The following is a 19,327-nucleotide window of genomic DNA, read 5'->3' as shown; positions in this document are numbered from 1 at the left end:
AGTCCACAAAGCATGTGTCAAACTGCCGTACAGTGGTACCTCTGGTTACATACTTAATTCGTTCCGGAGGTCCGTTCTTAACCTGAAACTGTTCTTAACCTGAAGCACCACTTTAGCTAATGGGGCCTCCCGCTGCGCTGCCAGAGCATGATTTCTGTTCTTATTCTGAAGCAAAGTTCTTAACCTGAAGCATTATTTCTGGGTTAGCAGAGTATGTAACCTGAAGCGTATGTAACATGAAGCGTATTTATCCCGAGGTACCACTGTACTGTACATGGAAACACAGTCCATGTTAAGCATGCAATAGTTCTGTATTTTACACATTAGGAAGGTGGAGTAACTCGCAACACATCCTTGCTTGCACGCCTTGTTATTTTCACAGTTGAAGGATAACAGTATACATCATGATAAATTAGAAATAAAGAACCCAAATTATCCTTGTGCTCGTGTTATTTGTAATACAATCTGGCTTTTTATCACATTTATATATGGTATTAGGAATTGTGCCTTCTGCAGAAAAAAGCCACCAATCAAACTCCCTTAAAACAAACAACAAACAAACAACAAACAAACCACACAACATAGCCAGGATTAAAAAGAATGGTTTCTGTGGCATATGCTAACTATGAAATTCAGTACTCAATTTATAACAATATTTTGTTTGTATTTTCGTCTCCATTCCCACTTCCAAGTGGCAATTTTAGTAATTTGATCAGAAATCCAACACGGAGAACAGTAACTCAGCACAACATTAGTGTCAAACAGCTGAAATGAGATTTTGATTTGCTGGCCCCCTATCCATTACTCACATTACTATAAATCTATTTGATTCAAAGACGTTTGGTGGCAGAGAAGGGTTATAAAATAACTAAAGGTATGCTGCAGCTTGCACTCACTTACGTCCTTAGTGAAAGTTTCTAAAAGTATAAATGGATACTTCTAAGTGCTGGAGGGCAGGGGAATAAGGGAGGGAGGGAGAGTAATTTTCTTATTCAAAAATTTCCCTATCAACACTGCTTTATTAATTAAGCTTGATTTGTTTGGAGACCACATGTTACTTTGAGCTGAGGTTAGGGAATCCTGTGGCCCTCCATATGCTGTACGACTCCAGCTCCCATCAGCATAACAAAGGGTCAGGGACAGTAGGAATCCAGCAAATCCTGTAGAGCCATGGGTTCCCTACCCGCTGACTTAAAACATTATGAGAAACACCACCAACAATGAAGAGGTCCTTGTTGACTGACAGCCAAGCTGGAGGCTTACATACAAAAATCTCTGCTCAGGTATTTATTTTCTCGGTGGTGTTGGGGCAAATGGCTTACTCTCCTTTGCCTGTGTCTGTAAAATCAGCCAACATGAATAAATCCACCCCTTAATTTCACAGATTCTAGAGTACATTCAAGGTCTTAAGGGGCAAAATTTGGGTACTGCCAATTTATGCAACCTGGGACGGTGAAAAGAATGCTGGAACGGCATGGCAAATGGAAAATTCAGAAGATCTCGCTAGACTGGGAGTTTAACACCATATTGATTTCCAGCAACAAAACTGCCCTCCAGCTCAGGTGCAAAAAAGAAGATAGGTGGTAAATGAAACATATTAAGGACGGATGGAGAAGTGATGATAATTAGCTAGCATGGAGATTAATTAGTTACTTAGAAGAGAAGGTGTCAAGGCAGCCTTTGTTCGTTTACATTAAGCCAACATCAGTTCTTACCTACATACTCAGCTTCTTTGTTTGCAGCTCAGCTTCAGGTTTCCCAGTTGGTATATAAAGGGAGGGATGAGGAACCTTTTACGATCTAGAGATGTCATTCACTTGGGGGGCAATCTTTAGTGGGCATGGACAGAGGCAAAAGTGGCTGGAACAACGAATGTAAATTTTATCTCTGTACAGAAAGCTGTTTTCTATAGACACACTCCTCTCTATTCTCCATTCAGATGGGTACAGGGGCACAATTACAGGGGCATGGAGCTGCTGCGGGAGTTCTCCTTCCAGCAGGGAGAAGACACCAAGATCTGCATGTCCTCTGATGACGAGGAAGTGACTGTAAAGATCGGAGGAGACCAGGTGGAGATCAAGTTCCCTGATCGGCTTGGGGTGAATTCTGCAAAATTATGCTCAGTGGAGGGGAGACATCGCGATAAGATCTGTCAAGTTTGACTGACGTTCAGCCGTGCCTGGTTCGTGTGTCAATAGAAGGAAAAACAAAAAATAACACGTGTTACTTGACCCTGTCTGCCTTGCCAGCTTCTTGGGGATTCCTATTGACTCTGGGAGGGAGAATTGTTAAGTTGGTTTTTGTTCTTAGTTCTACTATGTATTTTGTGTTTTTTATATTGTAATTTTATGTTATGAAGCGCCCTAAGATCTATGGATGAAGGGCAGTATATAAATTTTATATAATAACCGGGCAAAAATATTCTGGGGTAGTGAAGCAGGGGCTGTGAAATCTGCAGCAACAGTAAGTTCGGTCCAGGAGCAATGGCCAAGATTCGGGAGTCCAGGATTAGCAACAAGAGTTCCAAGAATGCGTGGCACTTGCAAAGTTGTTCCAAGTTGGTCTCCCTCTTTTTTCTTGATGCACCACCTCTTCTTGAGGTTTATGCAAATTATGTAAACTATGTATGTGCAAATGTGCATTGAAGAACTCACTGAAAAACATTTAAATGTATGTACTTTAAGTGCATATTTTTCGTTCAGTGCACAAAAAATGCATACAATGGGATCGATTGGCGGATTGATGGAGTGCCAATGAGATCAAAATTAGCTGCATAGCACGTCCCCCAACCACAGGGGATGCTGCTTTTTCAGCAAAAAAAGGTCTGCTCACAGAAACATCTATTTGAACCCAAGGAACTACGCAACCCTGCACAGAGATGTCCTCCTCTTGACAGTGAATGGGAAAGTTTCCTCACACAGCAGAACCTTAACTCACCCCACCAAATGAAATTCTCGATCAGGGATAGGTGGAGGTGGGAATCCGAAATACACAACAAATTACTAGCATGGCTCACATCCTAGTATTAAATTCATTTGTCACAAAGAACTAACTGAAGGCAGCCCCCTCCCCCCTTCCAGAGAAACCTGCCCTCAGCAAGTCGAAGCCGTAAAGGGAGATCTGATCTTACTCTGTCCGTGCAGCAAAAACCAAAACCTAGCAACTTCAAATGCATCCCTGCACCTCGCAAATGTGGTTGTTTATTCACGTTCATTAGAAGTCAACACCAATGCCGATATTTTTAGGTAGCTACCTTAATCCCACCTGTCTCCTCTCTCTAAAGAAGTTCAGCCTCATACCTGACACCGACCAAAAGCCCGTGCAAATACTAACAAGACATTATGATCCTTCCCTCACAGACGAATTCCGGAAGCAAGCTCTCAAATCTCTTGTCTCGTTTTGCCATGTTAAATACAGATATAGAAAGACAAAATTGTTTATTTTGAGCTTCTATCATAAGGGAGATTGGGCATAACAGAGTACTTTCATGATTATACAGAATGTGTTATTTCCTTATTTGTCAGATACTTGCAAGCTCTTGACCTGGAGCATAAAATGACTTAACGCTGACTTATAAGCAGTGCTTCTTATAAGGTTGTTTCAACTAAGAATTGCTTAGCAATGTGCAAAGCCAAAAATCCTTTGGGTTCTATCTTTTACTAGACAGAATCCCCTTTGCAGGCATGCATTAATGCCATGACTTTAATTTTCTAGTCATCCGCTATGCTTGGGGTGGGGAGAGTCTACCAACTCCATTAAGCATGTTTACAAATCCTTTTATGTTCTCCCCCCCCCCCTTTTTCACTAGCAACTTCCAGCAGTTTTTGACATATTTTCAGGGAAACCGTTAATCAAGAAATGTATTAAATACATAGGGCGTTCTAACATTGCCACCGACTTTAGTACTGCAGAGGTCTGTATCTGAAGGGACTGTATTCACCACTAAAATTTTCATTTGCAAACAGAAGCTTTGGGAAGCTGATTATTAACTGCAAGCACTGGCAGTCAGGCAAACTATTCCAAGGCTGTCTCTCCCTGGCTCAACGCAGATGCAACGCTTCCCAATCTCTGAATCATGATGAATGAGAGATCGTGAGCACCCCACAAGCTCACACGCTCCCCATGCACCTCAAGCTGGGATGCTATGGTCAGCTGAAACAATAATCAGAATCGGGTTTCAAATGCTGATTTACATCGAACTACAGTTAGCATTCGGGACACGGGTGGTCTAAACCACAGAGCTTGCCGATCAGAAGGTCGGCGGTTCGAATCCCCACGGCGGGGTGAGCTCATTCGGTCCCTGCTCCTGCCAACCTAGCAGTTCGAAAGCACATCGAAGTGCAAGTAGATAAATAGGTACCGCTCCAGCGGGAAGGTAAACGGCATTTCCGTGCGCTGCTCTGGTTCGCCAGAAGCAGCTTAGTCATGCTGGCCACATGACCCGGCATCTGTACGCCGGCTCCCTCGGCCAATAAAGCGAGATGAGTCCCACAACCCCAGAGTTGTCCGCGACTGGACCTAATGGTCAGGGGTACCTTTACCGTTAGCATTCAGCAAGGTGAAGATCATGCAGGTAGGCAGAGATTCAGACCAGAGAAAAAGGTGAATGCAAGCCCAAGCCCAAATCAATCCCAAATCAATCCCTTGTGAAGAGACTGAGAATTGTCACATCTGCCCCCAAACCATTAAAGACCTGATGGACAACTCACACATTGTTGTCTATGTCAACAAAGATTCTGGAACAACAAGTGCTGTAAAGTGTGCATCCTCGTGGGTTTGTTTTTTTCAATGTCAAGAGAAAACCTTTTGCTTCATCCAAGTATTTTTAAACAACTCCTGTAGTTCAGTCCTTTTAGTTTTAAATCTGCTTTTTTAAACTTTAGGGTTGTGGTGAACATTATACTTACTTACTTACTTACTTACTTACTTACTTACCTACTTACTTATTTGATCTGTATGCCACCCTTCATCCAAAGATTTTAGGGTGGTTCACAACATAAAATTACAATATAAGTAAACACAAAATACCTAATAAGAACAGTGATAAAACAATACCCCCCCCCAAACGAACACATTTAAAAGGGCATAGACTGTTAATCAACCGAAGGTCTGGTTGAAGACATGAACACAACTAACCCAGGTTTCTTACTGGTCTTTGTCTGTGTTACCACTTTGTCTATCTTGTGGGCATGGAGAAAGAGAAGACACTCAGGTAAGATGATCTTTCTAGGGAATGCCAGGGTTTGTCAACCCCAGAGTACAGCAGAGAAGCACATGGCTCTGTATACCATCTGGGAAATCTACAGAAGTGCAAAGGTGGTTTCTGTTTATGTAACTATAATGGCGTCATATCCTGCAATGGCCCAAACAACGTTCTAGATAACTAAATGAAACATAAATTGGTTTGTAGGGGTAATTAGATGAACAACATATCAATTTTGAAATGCAAAAATGACTTCTAACTAAACACAACAAAATGATGCCCCAACAAGCAAGTTAACTACAAGGACTGTGTTAATTAACGGCTTAGTGGAGCATGGCAGTAATTTCATAGCTCTTTCAATTCCCTTTACACTAAAATTCAAAGATGTCTTAAATAATCCAGTTAATTCACTGTGCACTTGATACACTTAAATAAAATGGAACATTATCGCCGCAGATGATGGATACATGCTTTCAAAGATGAAAGATGCAAGGCAGTTCAATGAATGAATCATAAACGTTTTTTCCACCGCCATGTGTTTTACTGACATAGTGATGGAACACTGGCAGCAGAATAACAGCAGCAGCAGCAGCAACATAAATAAATTTATATTTTGCTTAATGCTAAAATGGGCCCCTAAGTGGTTTACAAAGTGCAAAAAGCCACAAATGTTTAAATATAAGCACCCATAAATAAAACAGGCAATAAAACAATGCAATTAAGCGGAGCAATTTAAAAGGTCGGGAGATCAAGGGAATGCCTGTGTAAACAGGTCCATTTTCAAAAGCCACCTGAATGCCAGTACAGATGGGGCCATCGTGCTTCAGCAGAGACACCCTCCTCCATCGTTCCGTATCATGCTTGCTTTCAGAACTGTTCAAGCCCACATTGGCTAGGCTCTGAAACTATGCATTCCCACTATGCATTCCAGTTTCATACAACATTGTTCAGTCACAGCTGGGCTCCTGACTTGCTCCAGTCCATGGACCAACCATGGCCTGCCCATTGCATCAGACATGAACCCCCACTTCAGATCCCAGTTTGGGTCGGGTGACTCTCAGGAATGGGGACCTGCAGAGAGGTAGGGGAGCTGGCAGAAACTTGTGCAAGCAGAAACGCATTCCATGCTTGACAACTCCGGCCCCTTTGTTATTGTTGTTTGCTCCGTGTTTTAAAAACACAATATGCTTTTTCCTCCCCTTCCGATATTAATATCCCTGTAATCATACACTGCAATCAATGGCAATATCATTAATAAACCATGGAAATGCCGAACAGTGAGAACATTACTCAGTCTAGAGATCCGTCTCTTTTTATTATGACAGGCATACGACTAGTTTTCTTTTCAGTCCTATTTATAAAAAGCCCTTATCTTATTAAGTAGTATCGCATCTCAAGTTAAAAGCAGCGAGTAAAGGTACGCTACAAGATCTTTTTCTGGGCTCAGCAGTCCTTAAAAGTGAGCTGATGAGAGAATGAAAAGGGAGAGATTAAAAATGATGAGTTCAAAGCCCCACAGGAGATAATTTTCATTTAATCTGCTGAAGTGGCACACGCTGCATTCTGCCGCCTTATTGCCATTGTAATCTGAAGGACTATTACCAAAAAAAACTTTCACCTATGGAAGAGCAAGGCTGCCATGTCTAGAGCTTAGTTCTTTAATTTGGAACGTAACACTTACCGGCACTAAGCACACAGTTACGAATTGGCTTTGAAGTCCCATTAAAGCAGGCATAGGCAAACTCCGGCCCTCCAGATGTTTGGGACTACAGCTCCCATCATCCCTGACCGCTGGTCCTGTTAGCTAGGGGTGATGGGAATTGTAGTCCCAAACATCTGGAGGGCCGGAGTTTGCCTATGCCTGCATTAAGCCAAAAGGTTTCCAACCGAGGTGCAGCTCCTGGGTACCTCTGTCACTTTGTGAGCCAGTGTGGTGTAGTGGTTAAGAGCGGTAGACTCGTAATCTGGTGAACCGAGTTCACGTCTCCACTCCTCCACATGCAGCTGCTGGGTGACCTTGGGCAAGTCATACTTCTTTGAAGTCTCTCAGCCCCACTCACCTCACAGAGTGTTTGTTGTGGGGGAGGAAGGGAAAGGAGAATGTTAGCTGCTTTGAGACTCCTTCGGGTAGTGATAAAGCGGGATATCAAATCCAAACTCTTCTTCTTTTACTTTTCCAGAATGTTGTACATGGCTTGAATGGTATGGAGCCAGACCTGTCCCTGGCTCAGTTCTTAACTATGAGTGCCTGTGTGTCTTCCCAATGGACCTGAATTAATCATATGACAAGAGCACAAAGCAGCCAAGACAGATGGCACTTGCCCAATCACCACATGTGTGACAGGGTGGGCAGAAATCATGTTGCCCTTCATAAAATAGGGAAAGGAAAGGTGAGACTTCACCACAAGACTTTACTCCGCCCCACTCCTTTGCCCTAGAGGTGCTCAGTACAAGCTGCTGCCCGGTATGTGGCGGCCGAAAGAACATATAAGGGAAGACTCATTATACTATGAGAATCTTTAGTAAGCCACTTTGGGGCTATAAAGCAGGATAAAAGTGCTCAATGAAATATGCTAGGATTCCAAACCAACTACCTGACTGATTTCAGAAGGTTCCCCCGTGACATTATGGTACTGGATTCTGCACATTTTGAATTTGGCTTCCATTTTGTTTTTTGTTTTGTTTTGATTTCCATTCTGTTTCATGTCTACGTGACACATGCAGCTATTTGGGGATTTGGAGGAAAGCATCAGACATTAAGCTCTGTTTTTTCCCCTTTTCACTGAACCCAGGTGAGACTGTGGACATTCTAAACAGATATCAGGAGTCAGAATCGAGATGGCTGAAATTCAATTGCAGTGGTACCTCGGGTTATGAACTTAATTCGTTCCGGAGGCCCGTTCTTAACCCGAAACTGTTCATAACCTGAGGTGCACTTTTGCTAATGGGGCCTCCCGCTGCCACTGCAGCGCAATTTCCGTTCTCATCCTGGGGCAAAGTTCTCAACCTGAGGTACTACTTCCGGGTTAGCGGAGTTTGTAACCCGAAGTGTTTGAAGCCTGAAGCGTTTATAACCCGAGGTACCACTGTACTCAATCAATATATTTGCAGATGGTGATAGAGTTGACCATGAAATAGTCAACTCTGGTTTGGATGACATTGCACTATTCCTAAAACTGGGTTCACAGCAACACAGTGCTGTTAGGTTCCCGTCTGTGGATGTTCATACAAGTGTGATCTGCTGGCAATATCTAGGTTAGATTCCTGCTACATGGGGTCAGCTATGAGGACTTCAGATGATGTTTTTAAGCACCAGGTAAAAGCAGCTTTGATTTCCTGACTTTTAATTGCCTTTGGTGGTTTCCCTGTTGATTTTGATGGTTTTACTGTTGGAACATTTTTTTAATTTCTATTGTTTGACAGATTATTTACCTGGTGATCCAAGGAACCTTGGGAATTTTACGTAGAAATGTAACGAACATAAAATAAACTACTTAGCGATGGCTTGCAGCACAGTCCTATGCAGGTTTTTGCAGAAATAAGCCCCAGAGTCTGAGGAAACTTGCTACTTAATAATAGTAATAATATTTAGATGTATTAGTCACTTATTACCAAGGTTTCCAAGCGACTTACATGAACATAAACACATTATACCATTAAAAATTAATATAAACCATTAACATTAATACTGCAAACACCTACAATTCACACATACACAGGGAGACGACCCCCCACCCCCTGGCATAACAGCCATGGGGAGTTTTGGCAGCACACTAACGAAGTAACAAAATCAGCTCAGTAAATAAGCATGCAGAGGTGTAGAGCTGCATACATAGGTTATCTACTAGTATCTAGTAACCAACTAATGGCACCTGGCAGCTTGGTCACCGTGCAGACTAAGCAACAATTCCTCCTGCCAGCCACACTTTCTTTCTTTCTTTCTTTCTTTCTTTCTTTCTTTCTTTCTTTCTTTCTTTGTTTTTAAAAGTACCGCAACACAAGATTGCAAGACCCTCATTATCTAACAGCAAGTTTCTTGCTTAGGGGCCTAGGGAGCCAGCCCTGCCCCATTCTCTCCTACACACTTTCCTTTTCCAACTGACAGTCAACATTTCATAATTAGCGAGCATGCTCATTCCACATTGAGGTGTGTGTTTTTTTTGAGGGGGGGGGGGGTAAGGGTGGATTTTTAAAAATATATATATATTTTTTTTAAGATTCTGCAATACTAGGGTCCCCAGCCCTACCCAAAGTACAGGAATATCCCTCCTGTTTATCAGTGGTCCCGGTCTACAATCCTGTCAGCGCTCACTATCCAAGTTTGCTGTTTAGCAGGACTGATAGCAAGAAAGGGAAATGAAATTCTGGAAAAGTCATATTGAGCAACAGCATCCGCTGTTCTGTTCTGCACTACACTACACGTTCTGTTATATATGTATATATGCTGACACTCAGAGCCTCTGGGACTAAATGGAATAAAGATTGCATATGAAACCATGTTTGTTATCTTTATATATTTCCGATCCCTAGAATAAAAACGTGTCTTCGCTTCAAAGACTGTATGCAACATGTATGCGACGATATATTTGCAGCACAACATAATTTTCCAGGCCGGTTTACAGCCTCTGCAGGTTTCACTTCATTACTAGTCAACTTACTTAGTCTCTTAGCAGCCTCAAGAGCATCATTTGCAGTGTCAGCCACGAAGAATCTCTGAACTGTGACCCCGTGATCAGCCATCAGTTTCTTGCTCTGGTATTCCTGCAGGTTTAGCCATCGTCTAGGGGCCAACTGGACAGCCTACAGAAAGGAGATGGGGAGGAGATCACAATGTTCATTATGAGCAGTTCATGCAGCAGTCAACAGAGCTATTAAGCAGCATAGCTGTGGTCACCTGCAACCCGCAATAAACAAGGCTAGGAAATAACTCTCTAAGATTTTTGCATAGAGTACACTGTATGCATGTTTATGAGCAAAATATTCCGCATCCTTAGAAGAAGAAGGCATTTAGATGGCACCAGTGTATGGTACAGTACTTCTTAATTTTATCCAGGTGTGCTCTAGCTTCTGTGAAATAAATTGCATCTTGATGGTTTCCCTTTCCCAAGCTCCCAAAGTACAAAACATCGTTATCAGGTTATTAGATTAGGTTGTTCATGCTTCCATCCAGACAAGTCCCAGTCACAATATTGGGGTTTATTCTTGTGTAACTGTGAGATTTTCAGTCTTAATTTCAGTGCAGTTCTCACCTGAGTTTCATACTTTCCAAGCATCCCCAAATGAACAAGAAACGTACATTTTTTTAAAAAGGCATCAGGGTCAAATAGGTTCTAAATAAAATCTATATATTTTTTTAAAAAAATGAGAACCACTGTGATCTAGCAGATATTTCATTCATATCCACTGATGGATATCTAGTGGAGTACTGGTTAGGGAGCCCTATGCCACAATCCTTCATCAGCCATGAATTTGTTATGTGCTCTAAATCTGGCTACTTCTCTCCTCAGCTCCTTCCAATTGTGGCTGAATTGTGCAGAGAGAGAGAGAGAGAAACTTTTGCATGGAACTGAAGAGGGTTAAATTGGCTGTTAAATTTCTATTTCCTATACACCTGAAGATCTGCAAATCTAAGAAACGGGGCAAGTTGGCCCTCAGTGCCAAACACAATGAACGCTTTAAGACCTAGCCTACTATCTTGTAACAGCGTGGATTCTTCTAGCGCCACAACTATTGCAGATTTTGCTGCTATAATCACTTTCAAGTTGACCTAAAATTAGAAGCTGATCAGCTTAACAGCTTCTTCAAACCCTATGATCCTGGGCATACTTACTTTTTTTTAAAAAAAATATGCTATTTAAATATTTGTGAGCATGGCTACATTTTACAATAGTTCAAACCAAAATGCCAAGATCTTGAACCATGGTCCCTGGGCCTCATCACCTTTGCCACTCAGGCATCAGTCAGGCAATATAGCTCAGTGGGTAGAGCATGAGACTCTTAATCTCAGGGTTGTGGGTTCGAGCCCCACGTTAAGCAAAAGATTCCTGCACTGCATGGGGTTGGACTAGATGACCCTTGTGGTCCCTTTCTATGAGGGGCTCCGTGGCATAATGGATCAGTATGTCTGTCTGTTAACTAGAAGATTGGTGGTTCGAGCCCACCCAGGGATAGCTGTGGGCAAGATTCCTGCACTGCAGGGGGTTGGACAGGATGACCCTTGGGTTCCCTTCCAACTCTACAATTCTATGCCCCGGAGGCCAAAATTGTGAACTACACAAACTCAAAACTCCATCCAGTCACTGTCTCCTCCACCTTGAAAACCAAACTTCAAGCTACGCCACATGCAGCCCAGTGTTCAACATATACTATGTAAGGAATGGGGATCCTGTGGCTCTCCAGATGTTGATCAACTCCAGTTTCCGTCAGCGCCAACCAGCATGGTCACCAAAAGTGAGAGCTGTAGTCACAACAACATTTGGAGAGCCAGAGGTTCTCTGCCCCTGCACTATATGAAACTGCTGTCTGAGCAACTCAGAGGTCCTGGACAAGCCTGCCACCAATTCTCAGGCCAGAGGCCCATCAAGTTGATCATCCTGTCTTCACAGAGGCCTATGGGAAGCCTACAAGAAGGACCCAAGTACAACAGAGCTCTCTAAATTTGTGGTCCCCAGTAACTGGTATTCAGGGGCGTGCTGCCTCCAACCATAACCAGTCCTCCATCCATTCGTCCATTCCTCTTTTAAACCCATACAAGTTGGCGACCATCATTGCCTCCCATGGGAGCGAGCATCATGAGGGTGCCACATGACCATGTAAAAGTATTTCCTTTGGTCTGCCCCGCATCTTTCAGCAGTCAGCTTCATTGGCTGCCCCTAAGTTCTAGTATTATGAGAGGAGGGGACTCTCTGTAAATAGCAATGAGAAGTCAACCCAAGCAACTGTAATACTACCCAGCCGTGCTGTAATTACCTTCTATGTCCTGTGGAAGACATCCTCCTTATGGAGAGATGAACTGTGCCCCTCTGGCAGCTAACTTGCTAGAATCAAACAGCTGTTCATCAAGCAAAAAACTACTATTGGTCCACCAGCTGAGACAAAACAGACACATAGGAATTATTGATTAGATTAATACTGCAATGTGTGTATATAACACACACACACACACACACACACACACACACAGTGGAGAAGCGGGTTCTTCCTCGGCAGCTTTGCATTACAAAAAAAAGTAATTATCTCACAGCTATATACGTATATGGCTTGCATGCAATATTAAAGCCTTCTATCAAAAGCAGCCGCCCATCTGCTGCTGCTTCTACTTTACGACTGTACATCATGGACCACAAGCATCAAAACATGCAAGTTTTGTAGGATGCAATAAATAGGCAGCGCCACAAAAAAAGTGAATAACACAAAACTGTAAGAACATGTTGACTTTCCTTGCAATAAACTGGCGTTTAAAGAGTATATTTGGAGATTTATTTATTTATTCAATCTACACAGGAGGGCTGGAGCTGGGATGAAGGGCTTTGTTATGTGCAAGGAACCGCTGTATGAGAGAGAGAGCTCTCCGGGCTCTCAAATGCCTGGGAATGCTACACAGAGTGAATCTTCCATGGAGGGAGCACTTTATGGCCCAGTTGGAATGTACGCAGCTCAGCTTATTCAAGCAAGCGATGAACAAGCCTTGAACCTGCCTTTTGTGTCCTCAGAGCACCACAATTCAACGTTTCCAAAAAATGTTCCTCTTTAGCCAGGCCGTTGGTTGACTGACATTCAATGCTCTTTAAAAATGTCCTGGGGTTGCTCTTGTTTTTAATCTTGATTATGTATTTTGTGCTTTTATATTGTGGTTTTATCCTGTGAACCGCCCTGAGACCTGCGGGCATAGAGTGGTATACAAATTGTTGTTGTTGTTGTTGTTAATTTCCCAGGCTAATTGACCATAGTTTCTTATACCCCAGTCAGGAAACTTCTGGTTACCAGGTTCAGAGCATGCCAGGATCTTAAGCCAACTTCAAACCATGGTTTATTATCTTGGCTCATTCTGGTCTTACTAGCTGTAGTCTCCCTAGCTTGGATGTAAATGGAACTATGGTTCATTAAGTCAAGAAACACTGAACCACAATACATAAGGTTTCCAGCAACTGGTACCCAAGAAGCATTGCTGCCTCCAACTGTGGAGGCAGAGCATAGCCATCATGGCTGGTAACTAATCCTAGCCCTCTGCTCCATGAATTTCCCTGACCGTCTTTTAAAACCATCAGAGTTTGTGGCCGTCTCCTGTAGGTGCAGGTTCCATGGTTAAACTATGTGCTGTGTTGCAAAAGTACTTTCTTTTCTCTGTCCTGAATCTTCCAACATTCAGCTTCACTGGAGCTACAAGAGTTCTAGCACTATGAGAGTGTAAAAAAAAAAAAAAAACCCAAACTTTTCTCTATCCAACATTATAAACTTCCAACATGTCACCCCCAACTTTTCTCTAAGCTCAATTGGCTCTTGGTTGCAGAACCTGACAAAGGCAGGCAGTGATGTTAATTTCAAAATGACCCAGAAATATAAGACTTTGGCTTGCCTTGGGCTGCCCAAAAATCATAATGAGGTTCCAAGGCTCAGAACCATTCTGAGATGCACTCCTCCCAACAGGAAGAGTTCTGGACCTTTCCCATATCCTGCTATTCTTACAAGATGCCTCTGTTGCCTCCACCACCCAGTTCAGACTAGTCCCAGTCCAATGCCAAAGCTCAAAGCTAAGGAAGAAAGTGAGGGAAACTGACTGTGGCTTTGGGTTTTTTTTTTATTTCAAAGACAGCTTCAGAGGCCCAATGCATCTCAGAAAAGGCTACATACTGATTCCCAAGACTGAGGCTGGAAAGATACATCCTCGTCTATGAAGCTGAAGTGCGCTTGCAAGGTGCTCGTAGGGTTTCCTGGGTGCAGTCCCTCACAGACAAGCTCTCCTTCAGCCTTGAGGGCTTTGAGATGCAAAGCTGGGAATCAACACTCAGGCGAAAAGGAGCCTCAGGCACTTCCCCAGAGGCAGGCAACCCACCTCTCAATGGAAGAGGAAGCACCTGACCAAAGGAAGACATATGGCTTAAATTACAGCAACAGGCAGTTGCTGTCTAGTCAACAGACAGCCCTTGTTGTTGGGTTGGGGAAGGCACCTCAAACCCTCCAACAGCAATTTGCAAACCTGGTGAGAGTCATAAACCTGCTTATTTAGGTTCGGAAACTCCCAGCTGCCATCTTAAAGGCAAGAATAAAATGTGTAAGGCAACAAAAAAAAAAGCAATGCACATTTTTACTACGATTTTCCTTTCTTTTCTATTTTTGCCCTTTAGATGATGGCTCAGCATGCACAGTATTTGCAGAACACAGGCTGAAAATGACATTTGCTGAAGCCCTCGCAAACTAAGTTATTTCCTTTCCGCCCCACTCTGGGTGAAGAAGCGCAGCTTGGCTTTGTGCATGGGCCTGTGCATGGGAGCCTGCCAACGTCCCCCCTCTGCGCACAACCGCTTTGAGCGAAAGCCAGGCTCCGCGCTGCAGTAGGGGAATGGAGTTGCACAGATGCTTAGAGCTGTCAGAGGTGACCTTGAGGCACGCGGCCAAGTTTGCTGCACAGTTAGCTGGGGTTTGTGACAGGCTCTTTGTTTGCCTCTGCAACTATGGAGCAGCAGGGACGAGGACCTCTGGGGGGGCAAGTAACAAATGGGGCTGGAGGAGCAAGACGCATTTGAGGCGGAGGCAGAAGAGAACGCATCACTTAACCTCAAGTCACTCAAGGTCTTGTGCGCTGGGGGGGGGGGCAAAGGAAGCAAAAAAAGAAAGGTCCATTCTGAAAATCTCGTCTCCCTCTCTATAAAAACTGCAACGCTAACTGAACATGATGGGATTGCAATAAAATGGGAGGGAATGAAGGGAACAGATAGTCAGCTTTTTATCTTTTCACTACAATCCTACGGGTCAGTTTTGGCATTCCGCTCACTCGGGTTTCTGCAGGCGCCTGAAGTCGCCTGTATTTGTCTTGTTTTGTAACCTTTTTAAGATTATAACTGCCGCCCAATTACTGTTCATTTAGAAATATTCATGAGTCCTGGAAAACGCTTTCTAAAACATAGACCAGCTTTTCCCAACCTGGTGTGCTCCAGATGTTTCGAACTACAACTCCCACTGACTGTGTTGGCTGGGGCTGTTGGGAACTATAGTCCAAAAACGTCTGGACAGCACCAGGCTGAAGGTTGACACTGGCCATTACGATTAATGTCACAAATGTAAAAGCAACGTGCACATCTTCAATGTCATTAAAACACCACGGGGATATATTTAAATTATTCTTGCATTGCAGTGGGTTGGACTAGATGACGCTTGGGGTCCCTTCCAACTCTACAATTCTACGATTCAATGAAAACATATTGCAAGATATTAAAGCTATGAAACCTTTAAATGAGCTATGGAGAACCTGTGGCCCTAATTAGGTGACCAGGTCTCCTCATTTGGGTCATAATGTGGCTTGCGATAAACCACACCAACCTGACATCGCAGGACTTCAGGCTCAGGGTATGGAAAGTTAAATTCAAAAGGAAGAACCAGGAGAGTGTCTCCAAATTCTTTCCAGCTACTACAATCAAGAACTTTTTTTTTTTTTTTTTTTACTTTTTGACATTTTTCTTGTCACCAAAGCTGTCAAAGTGGCCCAAAGAGGGTGGGATATTCTGATTCCGGCCTCTGGCAGGATTCCATTTCTCGGCCCTGCCTTAAAAGCATCTCAGACAAGAAGTCAGCAACTATTTCTGCTTGGTGAATGTCGCTTTTGATGTTTTTAATTGGTTGGTTGGATGTAGCTGGCTCTAATGTTTATACTGTGTTGCAAATCACTTTGAGACGCTTTTGTGAGTAAAGCTACCGATAAATACAAATGATCATAGGTCCTTTAAACATTTTAGATTGCAATTCAATAAACAAGAAAACTTTTCAGTTTATAAGAAGTTGTGCCAAGGGCTTTCCATGTTCACTCAATGTTGGGAAATTAAAAGTTGCGAAAGAGCTTGCCCTTAACATATGCATTTTTTAGACAGTATTTCTACAACATCCAATCCTGTGGTTAGTTCCACTACCTTGGCACTGGGTGGCTTGTAGGTGACAGGGTGGCGTTCCCAGATTTGTCTGCTCTCTGAATCACACAAACAAGCGTTTATGCAAATGAAATTCCCATTCCAGGTTCAGTGCCAAACTGAAAAGCGATACCACCCATGGCAAAACATCGTAAGTCGTCTTCTCTTTGAGCCAATCAAGGGAGGGAATGAACAGGATGGAGACTAACATTGTGCTAGTGCCAGAACAATGTCACCCATGCAGTGTGAGCTGTTGTGATTCCTCAACCCCAGCCCTCCCTAGGATACAGGTGAGGAGAAAAAACAAGCAGTGCTGCTTGGGGCAGAGGCTCCCTCAGTACCTTCCACAGAACAGGGCAAGCTCCAATAACAGCCACATGCCCTTTTCACGATAGAAGCAAATGTGGCGATCACACAGGGTCCCCGGTCGTTTAACGGACTATTGATCCCTGTGCCACCACAGTCCCGCTGTCCCGCTGCCACCAACCAGGATCCCCTCCCTGGTAATCACTGAGTCCAGTCAGGTTTTTAAAAATTTAACCAAAAAGAATAAGTTTATTTTTCACACAGTAACAAGCTTATGGTTTCGAATCCAGTGCTTTGCTTACGTTCTTAGATAATATCTTGTCAATATCTCTTTGCTAGTTCCAATAACTAACCCTAATGCCTCCTGTTTATTATTCACTCTGCTCTAGCTCTGCTCATTGGCTCTATCTCCCTCTCTCTATCCCTCTCTAACTCAACTCAACTCAACAGCCTAACTTCCAACCTCTAACTGCCTTTTCTATCCTCTCTAACTGCCATCCTTCCACACTCTAATTGCCTGGAGAGCTCCCATTGGTCAGTCTCCTCCCTGCCAAGTTAACCCTTGGAGAACCTTTAGGGGTGAAACGCCACAGCAAACACTTGCAGAATCGGACAAGGGCCTTTTAAGACAGAACTTCTTCCAAGATGCAGGACCAAGCACAATATAATCCTAACCGATCTATATAAGACTTCAGGTGGCCTCAACTCTCCACTGAGAGAACATCTCTCCATAACAGAGGTAGGGGAGGCTCACTGGAAGCTGTCCAGGGTCCTGATTTCTTTCACCTCTGCTTAAAGATACCTGGACAGGCTTAGCCTCTGACCTTACCTACTTCACTCTAAAGCTATTGAAATATCAGGACAACTAAAAAATAAATAAATGCATTGCATCATATGGGCAATAAGTCCTTGTTTCATCACCAAATAGGACATAGGATAAATCAGAATAGCTGATTAGAAGACAACAGGTGAAAGCTATTTTGGAAGGTAAAATGTTATGTACAAATCTGGATGCGGGCCATTTTGCAGTTACATTCAAGAAATATGCCTTCTTGTCAAAGCCCACAGCTATAGTACTTTCTCCTTTCACAGATTTTCATTTAGTCATTGGCCAAGTTCTTAATATATGCTCAGAACAGACAAGTGCACACTCACGTTCACAATGAACAAACTTTGCAGATTAGTTGCTAGGCATAGGATTCTGGGAGAGAATAAACCCAAAAGGCAGGTACAATGGAGGGTAGCATTGGTACTCCTGCTGGTACTCCTGCCCCCCATTTGCCAGGGAAAGGATGAGAGAAACCACTGGGGGGGTGCGTAGAAGCAAGGGATTTGAAGTGTTTGCCTTTTTCCTAATCCTGATTATTGGTTCAGCTAAATTACCACAGTTCCTCATATATTCTCTGCCTCCCTACCTGCCCCCCAAAAAAGAATTGGGATTATTTCTTAATCCGATGCAAACTTTGGAGATCAACCCCATCACTGAACCCTGTAATATTTGAAGAATTCTTAAGGACCTTTTCCTCTTTTGTATTGCACATGTTGAGCTTCTACAGGACCGCAAAATAAACTAGTTTTCCTTTTATTACTTAACAGTAAAACAATTATATCACCTTTCTGCATAGAGCTCCCAAGCCCATTTACAATAGAATCTTACAGCAAGTTTAGCAAGTTGAAACATTTACTTGGAAGTAAGGCAGGCAACTAATCTTGAGAATGACAGTATAAAGAAATCATCAGAAGTCTTAGCACATTGTCAATTGAAAGACAGAAACACACACACGCCAGGCATTCTTATTTATCAACATTTCCCTTTGTGGACCATAAAAAACATTCCAATCGTCAAGCAAACACTTTCCATCCTGAATTTCAACTGAGACAGGATTTCAATCAGGATTTTTCACAACACACAAACTCCTTGTGATAAATGAACTACCGGTGAAGATGAATGAATGCAGCCTACCCCTGCATACAACAGTCATTGATTATCTGTACACTTTGGAAATCGCTGGAAATTGACTGTGTATTAAAAGCTCTGCAGAGTTTAAAAGTTACATTACAAGCTTCAGAGAAATAGAACCTCTCTCTAAAGAGAAGAAAAATATCCCTCCTATGAAGAACAGCTATCCAAGTGGTTTACATTAGGGTTTTCACATCTCATCAGAGCAAGTAATATTAAAGGATTTTTTTTATTTTAAAAAAGTGGGTGAGATACTTAGGAAAGCACAAAAATGATTTGCCATACCTTGAATGTGAGGGAGAAAGCTCACTATTTTGACACCAGGCAGTTTCAAATGGGCAATGCAAATCTGATTTTCTTTCTTTTGCAGATATATTTTATTAAATGTTCAGAAATTTCACATATACATTCTAATATATATATTTGTTTTGTTTTGTTGAATTCCCATCCCATTTTCCATGGTGTTTCCTTATTTCTCCCCCTTGATGCACCCTAACTTCTCTCTATTATGTAATAAAATAATAAAATAATAATAATAATAATAATAATGATGATGATGATGATGATGATGATGATACACTAATGCAAACCTGATCTTCAATGTAGATGTTCTTGGCACTCAACATACTACCACAGACACCTGTTTGGTCACTGCAGGACGAGGATGCTGGACTAGATGGGCCACTGGCCTAATTTAGCAAGTTCTTCTTATGATCTTATGAGCCAGTGTGGCCAAAGCAT

At 42.7% G+C, this 19,327-nt stretch overlaps 1 protein-coding gene across 1 annotated transcript in view; it reads right to left on the bottom strand.

Moving 5' to 3' along the window:
• SUCLG2 (succinate-CoA ligase GDP-forming subunit beta) overlaps positions 1-19,327 on the bottom strand; it is a 190,418-nt gene that overhangs the window by 131,862 nt on the left and 39,229 nt on the right. The window contains exon 2 of the mRNA XM_033141256.1: positions 9,862-10,003. Coding sequence (XP_032997147.1) covers positions 9,862-10,003 — 142 coding nt within the window. The remainder of the gene's footprint in view (positions 1-9,861; positions 10,004-19,327) is intronic.

Source organism: Lacerta agilis, chromosome 2 (genome assembly GCF_009819535.1).
Source record: "Lacerta agilis isolate rLacAgi1 chromosome 2, rLacAgi1.pri, whole genome shotgun sequence".
Lineage (NCBI taxonomy): Eukaryota > Metazoa > Chordata > Lepidosauria > Squamata > Lacertidae > Lacerta > Lacerta agilis.
Note: the sequence above shows the minus strand (reverse complement) of the source record. Positions and strands in the feature narration are given on the sequence as shown.